The 10942-nt window shown below is 35.9% G+C and overlaps 1 protein-coding gene across 1 annotated transcript; it reads right to left on the bottom strand.

Annotated features, from left to right (window-relative positions):
- Window positions 1-2975: 2975 nt before the first annotated feature.
- Window positions 2976-9883, bottom strand: LOC137745096 (esterase-like). Its single transcript, XM_068484975.1, has 5 exons — window positions 7338-9883; window positions 5235-5444; window positions 4602-4771; window positions 4231-4495; window positions 2976-3593 (listed from the first exon to the last, which is right to left on the bottom strand). Exons 1-5 carry the CDS (start codon window positions 7606-7608, stop codon window positions 3337-3339), a joined length of 1173 nt encoding a protein of 390 aa, XP_068341076.1. The 5' UTR covers window positions 7609-9883; the 3' UTR covers window positions 2976-3336.
- Between the last annotated feature and the right edge of the window lie 1059 nt (window positions 9884-10942).

Here is a 10942-nt window from a genome sequence, read left to right as displayed (position 1 = left end):
GTTGTTGCAACGCTTTTTACTGTTTTTGTGACACGTTTTGACAGTCCCAAAAGGCCATTTTTTTTGGTAGTGACCATTTTTGGTATAAATATTAGGGGTCCCTACACTCCTTCACACGCAAGAAACCCTAAAGCTCAGGCCCCATTTACTGAGATATTGCATATAGAAGGAGGTGAGCTGTCGAAGAGCCCTAACCACAACAAGATGTCTTCTTTAGGTAAGTGCTTATTCTAGCTATGCGATTATATTACTCTACTGTTCATTCTTATACATAATATATTTCACACTGCATTCATTTTGTTTCAAAAGTTACGATATGTAATTAGTAGTGGGCTACTGACCCGACTTTGAAATTTTAACAGGATAACGTGATAATGTGTGTACATTAATAGTAAAGCAAATAATGTGTGTAGACATTAATAGGAAAGCACTTTGGCGCTCATGATAAAGACTCTCCCTTATCAGAAAACACATGTTTAGATGTCATTTTATTTCAAGTACATTTTTTTTTATAATTTGTTACATTGTGTAATTTGATTTTGATTGATCCTAGAAATGAACGGAAGGAGGGGAATTCCTATGTAAAGCTGCTCTATGCGATATTACATGGGACTTACATCTTATACCTACTTGTATATAAATCACACCTTTAATAAAGAATAATACAAAATTGAATTAACTCAAATTACTCAATTATTTTTATCTTGGCACTAGAGCAGAGCTTGTCTCTTCCCAAACACAAACCCTAGCTGAAACACAAACCATAGCTGACCATATTTTCTGGTTTGCGTACCGAACCTCAAACCCAAACTAGTCTACCGAAATCCTAACCTATTGATGGCCGAAAGATGAAGGCTAGAGTCGTTATTTTCGCCAACCAATCCTCGACAAACTCCAGTGGATCCGCCAACATCAATGCCTACCTTTTGGTTCAAGTTAAGTAACTCAAACTTTAAGGACTAGTCGAATATGATCAAAGTACACGCTGCAGTGGCTAGGAAAGCTTGCTTATTTCACTGAATAAAAACCTTGAAGTTGAAAAAACTGATCCCGACTATACCAAGTGAATCACCGAAGATGCAATTGTTAGGGGATGGTTGTTGAAAACCATGGAACCCCATGTGATTGGTTTGTTTATTGATTTCCAATGGCCAATGACATTTTGGAAAGTGCAACCCAAATGTTTTATGATGGGTTTGACGAGTTTCAAATCTATCGAACTCTGCTGCAGGGCTACACGAACGAAGCAAGAAGGTCGTCCGATCAACATGTATTTTGCCAAACTAAAAAGTATCTGGTGAGAACTTGATAAGCGTCGTCCTAGCAAAATGGTATGTACTACAGATCTGAAGAGTCGCAAGGCAAAGATGATTAATGAATGAGGTTATGACTTTCTTGCTACCCTCAATGATGTATTCGATAGCGTCTAGAGTGATTACCTTCAGACAAAGCCACTTCCTAATGTGGAAGAATGAACGAGGTTATGACTTTCTTGCTAGATTCAATGATGTATTTGATAGTGTCCATAGTGATTACCTTCTGACGAAGCCACTTCCTAGTGTGGGAGAATGCTTTAAAAGTGGTTCATCAAGAGGCCGAGAGATAATCAACTATGCTTGAAACTAAGGATCAGTTGGTGACTCTTCCATGGCCATGGTGGCCAAGAAGTCTGCTTTTAAAATTTCCCGCACTACTTGCCTCTCTAATATGGAGTAGGAGAATCTCCATTATGTTTTCTGCAATGGTACTCGGAAAACAGATGAAACATGTCTAAAAAACATGGTTATATAGTGGAGAGTCGTAAACAATGGTACTCGAAATCTCCATTATGTTTTTGGAGAGTCGTAAACAACTGAAGGCTGAAAGGAATTCTTGTACAGGACAAGCCAAAGTAGCTAATATATAGTGGAGAGTCGTAAACAATGGTACTAGAGTTGCAGCGATAGCTGCTGGCCGTAATAAGTAGGAACCAACTGGCAGTAACAGTGATTCCAATATGACTTTCATCAAAACCACAACTAGCCATAAGACCCTTGAACTGGTCTTGTCACTTATTGACCAACTATCTTCTCTCCGTGATATTGTTGATGACACAGGTACTCTTGGTAAGGTTTCAATTACATCTGTGGATAGAGATGCGGTGAGATTGTTGACTTTGGTGCAACTGATCCACATATGACAAATCCCTGTTTCATTATATGACAACACCTCCTAAAGAGAATGTTGTTATGGCCAATGGTGATGTTGTCCCAGTAACAGGGCCCGACTCTATTGCCTTATATCTCACTTTATCTTTATACCGTAGGTTGTTAATTCTTGCTTTTTTGAACCACTTATTGTTAGTTGGTCAAGTTACTGAACAATTGGATTATATTGTATTAATGTTTTCTACATTTTGCCTACTTCAAGATATCTAGACTCGAGCAATCATCCAGTCGAGTACATCAAGTTTGTAATAGTAATAACGAGTGCGTTGAGAAGATTTTGGTTGTGGCATTGTTGAATTGGGCATGCATCTTTTGAATATTTGCACAAGTTGCATCCATCTTTATTTAATGGTATTCAAGACTCAGAGTTAAAATGTAATGTTTGCACTTTAGCTAAAAGTTATTGTGTTTCGTACCCTTTAAGTTTTAACAAAAGAGAATTTCCTTATGGATGTGGTTCATTCAGCTGTTCATGGTCCCTTCCCGATTACTACATGACATGGAATACGTTGGTTTGTTACATTTGTTAGACAATTGACTTGGGTCTATGTGATGAAAAATAAGAGTACATCAAGTTTGATTCGACCTCATGTTGAGGCAAAACCTGATCACCTCACACAAGTGTTGAAGATGTTTTTTTTTTTTTTTTTTTTTTTTTTTTTTTGGTTGAAAGTGTTGAAGATGTTGGAGACAGATTGTTTTAAGGCGCTATCTTTCATACTTTAATTGCGCCTACACTCGTGTGCAAAGCGAATAAGCCGGTAGATGTTTCTTTAGCCTCAAGTAGAATACGTTTTCTCAATAAACTTCAAACTAAAAATGAAGTGGGGCCACACTCTTCATATGGTTACATCAAATTATCTGCATTTGGAAACTACATGCCTTAAGGATGAAAGTGATACAACTTATACAAGTGGGCAAGTATATACTCATCATAAGAGTTTCCAATATAGTTACAACAGTACGGAATATTGGAGCCTTTATTTTTTGTGTGGTTCTAACCTACCACCTTAACGACTCAAAGTAGCTGATAAAAGGTGGAACATTATTGCAATAAAAGATTTCCAGTTTTCCACATGCATGCGTCTGCAGGAGTACTTATTTATGGATTAATTAATTTGTAATTAGTCTAAATCCTGTGACATGCATGTTTTAAAGGAAGGGTTGGATCTGAAAATGCTCCAGTTGAAATTTTGTCAAAAACAAACTTGTTAGCTGCCTCAGTATAATGAACGCCATCCCAATTCACTCTCACTGACGGGTTTTTGCACGAACCAACAAATATTTGGCTTCCATTGACTGTAACTGTTGTTCCACATCCAGCACTACTGCTATAGTTGTACTTCCCACCAAACCCACAACAAGCGACAAGTGGGAACTCAAACCCTGAAAAAAGTTTCAAGAAAGATTCATACAACGGAAAATATATAACATTAATGAAATTTCACTAATCTACGATTAGGTTTTAGGTGTGCTCTCGATTGTTATGAAAAACTGATAATCAACACATCATTTATCATATTATATAATACACTAACGCAAATATAAGTCCAACCAACCAAACCCTAAGGACTTGTGAGTCAAACAATGAATCTTAATTTTCGTGATGTGATTATACACCTCATTTTCCACAAGATAATTTTTTATTGATGTGGCTTGTTCACCTCAGTTGTAATATTAGATGGTATTGAATTGTGGTACATTATATTAAGTGGTAAAAATAGCACTAGTCGTCTAAGTTTATAAAGTTACATCTTAGCAGAGGTGACTTTTTTTACCTCCTACTATGTGAAAATGTTTGATTTAATCTAGTCGTACCATTGTTAAGTCGACCATTTTTATAGGACATTTCAAGTCCTAGCCATCCAACGTAACTGACAGAAAAACTTGAATGAACCTATTCCACTCAACATTTCTCTCAGCGTATCGTAACGTATGGTGAATTCAAGTTTTTCTAACAAGGGAGGCCACTAAAATGCAGGTATGTTTTGTGTATAAATATCATACAGTTTGGGTGGCTTACCATATTTTTTGGGCTCCTTGTAAAGAGAGTATTTGACAGAATATATGTCCACGTAAGTAAATGCAGCCAAAGGAAGATCCTTCCTAAGTTGAACTGTGGCTTCCTTCAATTGGTGGTTAAAATACTGAGCCACTTCATTGTAAGACTTTGCGCAGCCAACCTCATCCTTTTGAGCTGATGGAAAATTAGCTAAAATGTAAGGGAGACAGCCAATTGGCCCAGTGTTGTGGATCCAAAACAATCTGGCTCCCAAGTCATATATTTTCTACATTTTGTGACATCACAACATTATCTCGATGATCATCGATTGGTAAACATATTACGGCAATAATCAAAAACCCACCAATTAGGTCATTATTTTCAAAGGTTACCTGAATATTTGTTGAGAACTTGGTGATTATATCAGGAACAGATGCATTCACTTCCTTAATAGTCTTGTTTGCAAAGAACCCTTCCCCAAGGTCGTTCTGACCAATGTCAAATGTGTATAAAGCTTTGGGGAAGTACTCATCCTTGGGCAGTAAACTTGCAAATATTCCTCCTGGAAATCAAGATGAAGGGCATGGTTACTTAACATAATCACAACTAGCCCCTCTAGTTGCTCTACTTCTAGATGTTTAGGTATTTGATTATGGGTTTCAAAAAGAAACACACAGTTATCTAATTATATTTGTGCTACTGAACACATGAGAGCATTAAAAAGGGAAATGGTTCTCAAACTCATATTTTAATAAACATAAAAATTATTTTAATTCTTATTCTCTATATGTAAACGTGCCCAAAGCTCAAAAAACAAAATTTCGTTCCAAAACCCTAGTCATTATCTGTAATTGTGTTTGTACGACATATACTAACCACCAAAAAAGGGGAATCCTACTTATATGGGTTCCACCCATGTAAATGTTGCTTTTATCAAAGAAGTGGCTATTAACTTGATCAGTAGATATTAATCCAAATTGGAACACGCATTGATACATCAATACATTTAAGTTTTAGTAGTTTACCTCTTTGCCTTATAAGTCGTGATCTGAATTTGAGTCGCATTAACTGCATGTACTGAATATCAAGGAAGAAAGGGCTAAATCCACCCCTTGGTATAACGCTATTGGGCAGCCTGATTGTGGAAGATGCGGTGGCAAAATTTGCACCGTACGAGAAGTTGGTCCCAACTGAATCCAAATATGCGCTTAGAAAAGGGTGGCCAACACTATTTGCTGAACCACAAAAGCTTTGTCAGACAACCACCACAGCACAAAAAATAAAAATTATTGAATAGATAAAACTCCAAAAACGAAAAGAAAAGAATTTTACAACTATATATGAGGAATAATCGGGATGATTACGTCAAGTTTGGATGTCATTCTCATCTTTTTTTTATTTATGCGATGACGGTTAAGTCATGTTAATATTTCATATTCTTATTATTTTTGTCTTATTATCTCCATAAAAAAAATCAATATAAAATGTTGACATGACTTAACCATGACCGCAGAAAATAAAAAAAAATAGAAATAACACTCAAACAGGAAGGCAAACAATCTACTTGAGAATTTTAGGCGTAGTGTCACTTAAGTCAATAAAGTTGGTCCCACGTTGGGGGCTAGCTGCCAGAATTGACAAAACTAGTGGTGAACTACAATTCAATTTGGCTAATATTTTGAGTCTAAATGCAAATTATCAACTTGATGGGAAGAAAAATAGATGTTAGGATTCTAGATAGAAGTAGTCAATACATAGACAGTATTTCGTCAAAGTAAACACAAATGCTTTGAGTGAAATAACCTTAAAAAATAATCACTTATCATTTTAAGAAACGTTCACAGATGATCATTTTTTGGAAAAAAAAAAATTGAAAGACAAAAAGTAAAAAAACTTCATAAGTTTAAAAGGCAACTTTGTAGTGAAGCCCTTAATAAAAATTTTGGTAATGAATATATATGAAATTTTTTTGAGCGACTGATACACCAAGAAATTGTCTTATTGATACAATATTTCTTGTTACATTTATTAATTAATATTATTTCATAAATTCATAACATATAAATTATGTTACACACTTATTTTATAACATGTGAGTTAATAATATTATGTTATAATGTGACCTACATGCTAAAAAATTTCATCCCATCAAGGTTAAATTATGGCAAGTGACAAACAATTGAGAAGCGTATAAACTTCAATGGATTCCTTTTAACATGGGCCACACCAAGAAAACTACGCTTTTGGATTCAACAGAAATGCAACCGGCTCCACGGTTTCAAACAATAATATTCAGGGGATAAATTGATGAATACCTCGACTTTCTTCTCTTCTTCCAAACTTGAGGTATTCATCAATTTATCCCCTGAATTTGTGATCATTGGTTAATTTTCCCCCTCAACTTTAATTTTGGCCAATTTCCTCCCTCAACTCTCATAATTAACGGAAGAATAAATGGACAATTAAAAAGAGAAAAGGAAGAAGAAGAGAAAGTTCGCAGAAAAGGAAGTAGATAAAAAGTGTAGGGAAAATGACTTTTTTGCCCTTTAAAGGCAGTCATGCGGATACCTACTTAACGGAAGAATAGATGGAAAATTAATTTAATAGATGGAAAATTAAAAAAATTAACAGTAGGGTGCAAATTGACTAATGATGAGAGTTGAGGGGGGAAATTGACCAAAATTAAAGTTGAGAGGGGAAATTGACTAATTATGAGAGTTGAGGGGGGAATTGACCAAAATTAAAGTTGAGGGGAGAAATTGGCCAATCCTTACAAGTTCAGAGGGTAAATTGACGAATACCTCTCCAAGCTTTAATCTTAGAGTGTATTAGAGATTCCAAGTCAAAAACCCTACATTAATTAAAAAAAAAGTATACAATCTTTCGTTTCTATGAGAAAAGAAATACTAATTTAATAATTTAGAACAAAGTATTTAGTGATGTGTGCTACTTCATCCAACGGAGGTATCTATTCCAAGTAGTTTCAGATAAACTGTTTTAAGTTTCAAGATCATCAATGAAACAGTTTGGAAACAAGAAGTAATTTCATCCACATAAGAAATAAGTAGAAGCAGAGAAAACTATGAAATAAGTAAGAATTAAGGTAGTTAAAGAACAAATACACATACCGAGGAAATCGATTATAAGACGGCCATCTGAGAATCTTCCCTCCGGCATACCAAAAAATGTCTCGCCATAAGGAGGGGTTGGTGCAATAAGGGATGAGGCCAATCCGCCAGTATCTGAATTAGAGTCCCCAAGGTTAAAGACGGCTGGAAACTGACAGTCCTCCAAAGCAAAGGCAGTAGGGTTCAAAGTGGTGAGATGCAAGTGCGACAAAAGCATGTACGAGCAAAAGAATGAAATGATAACTTTGATAGTAATTATCAGGGACTCCATGGTGGAGAAAATAATACAACAATGATAACTGCAGATGAGATCGATGTATGAAAATTAAGATGTCACTGCTACTGTTTATACAGCGCAAGCTAGGAATTGAAGGTGGAATTTTCAAATTAAAACTAAAAGCTGACCCATGAAAGGACACATGTCCATGTTTAAGTCGTGATACGTGAGCTGTATTGTCCAATTCTACAAGGGCAGCAAGTGAGTTCCACAGAGAGCCATACACTTGGTTGGCTATTGTTATGCACGTGAGATTATTAGAGATTACGATTACCTATGTTTGTTAGCTAATAAGGAATATGTATTATTAGAGTTTCTAGCTTAAACGGTCGTGATTGTATCACAAAGCTTGTATAGGATATGAATTATGGATATTCATGGTGACAAGTCTGGATTGAAAACGATCACACAGTGGGTACGTAGTATCCTTATTAAACCACCGTCTTTGGTGTAAATATTAGGGTTCCCTGCTGACACAACCCGATCTCAATCGGTATTATCTACATACCATGGTTGGCAAGTGCTAACCGAAACCTGAGGGTTACGAAAGCCATTCTAACATGCTTATGCTAAGAACATGTAAAACATGGATGCAAATTTGTTGCAAAATAAAGTAAACATAATTAAAAATTCATAAATTAAGGTTATAATGTGACCTACATACTAAAAAATTCAAAAATTCAAAAATTCATATTTTCATACTGACTGTGTTTACTTGATTTTGTATTCTCAAATGACATATTTTCATACTGACTGTGTTTGTATAGTATATGGATTTCTTTTTATAATATTCAGAGCGTTTTATTCTTTGTATTAGAATTTTTTATACGTAAACAATTTTTTTAAAGTGTTAATTAAAATGGTTAATTGATAGTTACTATTTACCTATGCATATTCTTGCTTAGTATTTACTATCCACATGCATATTCATGTTATACTAAATGTAATGTTCACTGTCATTCACTTATTCACCGGATATTTAACAATATTTTTTTCCCTTGCATTTTTTTCCCATGCTGAATTGTCAAGCAACAAGCATATAAACTTAATACAAATTTTGTTTTTTCATTGTTAATCTACTGATGCTAGGGATGATTTGAATTGAGCTTTTACATTCTTTTGAACATTTTTTATATTTAACTTGCAGGATCAATGTCACTGTACAACTTTCCACAATTGTTTGTTATGTCTTTCTCCCTTTTGTGTAATTTTGGTCAATTGAACTACTCTTTTTAGCTTAAGATTGAACTGAAGTGCTAAGAACTTAGTTAAATGAAAGTTATACTTTGGTTTGATGACATTTTGGTGTTTGGTGTTGAATGCATGATTATTAGGTCCACAATCATTGGATACATGATCTTTCATATGTTTTCACCATAGTATATCATAATCCCGCAGCATCGCGCGGGTCACACTTTCTAGTGAATACATATATAGCAATAATAATATTATTAAATAATGAGCTGTTATGTTAATAGGACATAAATGATAATAATAAAGTAATAAAATAACAAAAGAACAAGATCTTATCTCCTTCTGGGGTTTCTCCGTATAGTGCGCATGGCCGAAAATTTCATAGGGATGCCTCCGGCGAGTTTGCGGCGGTGGCATCTCTCGGGTTGAGTGGGGATGACAGTCCGAGTCCCCCGATTCAACTGGTTGTGGTGGCTTTTCGAGTAGACGAAGGGGACTCCGTCAATAGCGCATGGCAGCTACCTCGACCTGGGTTAGATGACGGCGGTTTCGTCTGGGTTTCGTAGACCGACCCATGGCGGTGCGGCTGGAGGGAAGCCGATAATCGTGAGTTGCGTGATTTTGAAGATCACGGCTGCAAGTTGCAGCCTGGGTGAGCAGCGGCTGCGATTTGATTCTTCTGAGGAATCCACCATTTTTCATGTAATTTTCAAATGCCATTGAGAAGAACAGAAAAAGCTCTCAGATTTCCTTGTGATTCGAGGAGAAAGGTCGGCTCCGGAGTTCTGCGATGGCTGTAACTCTAGTCCCACAACCGAAGAGAGAACCAAATAACCGAGAGAGGAAATGGAAGTTGGAATTTTCTTTCTCGCTCCAAAAGCATCACCTTCTCTCTAGAGTTCTTGATTGATGGAAGAAGAGATTGGGGATTTGGGGTTTTTGGAAAAGCCAAAGAGGGAGGTTTTGGGTTCTCGGGTTTGTAGATTCACGGTGGAGTGTGGTGAGGTTGTGACGGTTTCACGGTGGAGTGTGGTGAGGTTGTGACGGTTTCACGGTGGAGGGAAGAAAAATTGAGAGAGAAATGACATAGCTTTTCGTGTCGATGCCCACCTATAGCGTTAAATATATATTTAACACAAAATCGGGTCAATCTTGAATCAACGTAATTTTGACCAACGTAATTTTGATCGTAAATCACACAAACGTACAAGAACACAAAAATATATCATGGTTCAGCCAAGTTGGGACTACATCCACACTGGTGTCGATTCAATTTAATTATGTAAATTGAGGGTTACAATGTACATAAAGATCATGGATGCTAGGGTTTTCTCTCTTTTTCTATTATTTGCCCTCATTTGCTCTCTCTTCAAGTGAGGGTGAGGAATCCCTTTTATATAAATAAGGGTTTCCTTCCCCTTCTACATACATCATGGGCTAGGTCATGAAGCTCAAATACTAAGGCCCAATGTATGGTACAACACGTACCCCACCCCCTCGTACCCTAATGCCTAAATAGCCTTATTTATAATAACACAAAATAAAACCTTACCTAGAAAATGTTTTATAAAAATTAGGAAACATAATATAATAAAATAACTAGAAAATATATTCTTATTCAAACTTTGAGAAATCAGAGCAGACACAAAGAATCCCACCTTTTTTGGACCCTTAGGGCTCCAAATCAAGCCCAAAACTATTAGAATTAAATTTTAGGACGTCATGAACAACTTTGCAGAAGGGTTCGTTATCAAAAGATACCATCTTGAAAGCCAAAACGCTCAATTAACCCTAAAACGTTATTTTGACAACACTGCACGCTGCTCCTTTATTTTATCACTAGAAAATAGCTGCTTGGTGGAAAAATATGATATTTTGACACGATCAAGCTAAGCAACTCACAAACGTCCTCCAATTAGAATCACTCTGAAATTGGTCCATTTGATCATTTTTTCGTGGAGGAAGTCGGAAGTCCTATATTGACAATACAATTCAAAGTATTAAAATTCTTCTAAAATAAACTAAGATTAGGGTACAATATATAGTAAAATATAGGCTCATCACAACCCAAATGTTTAATATTGGGTTTAACAAGTCTCAAATCTATTAACTCCACTGCAGGGCTACCCAAACA

This window comes from Pyrus communis, chromosome 1 (assembly GCF_963583255.1).
Source record: "Pyrus communis chromosome 1, drPyrComm1.1, whole genome shotgun sequence".
In the NCBI taxonomy this organism is placed as follows: domain Eukaryota; kingdom Viridiplantae; phylum Streptophyta; class Magnoliopsida; order Rosales; family Rosaceae; genus Pyrus; species Pyrus communis.
Note: the sequence above shows the minus strand (reverse complement) of the source record. Positions and strands in the feature narration are given on the sequence as shown.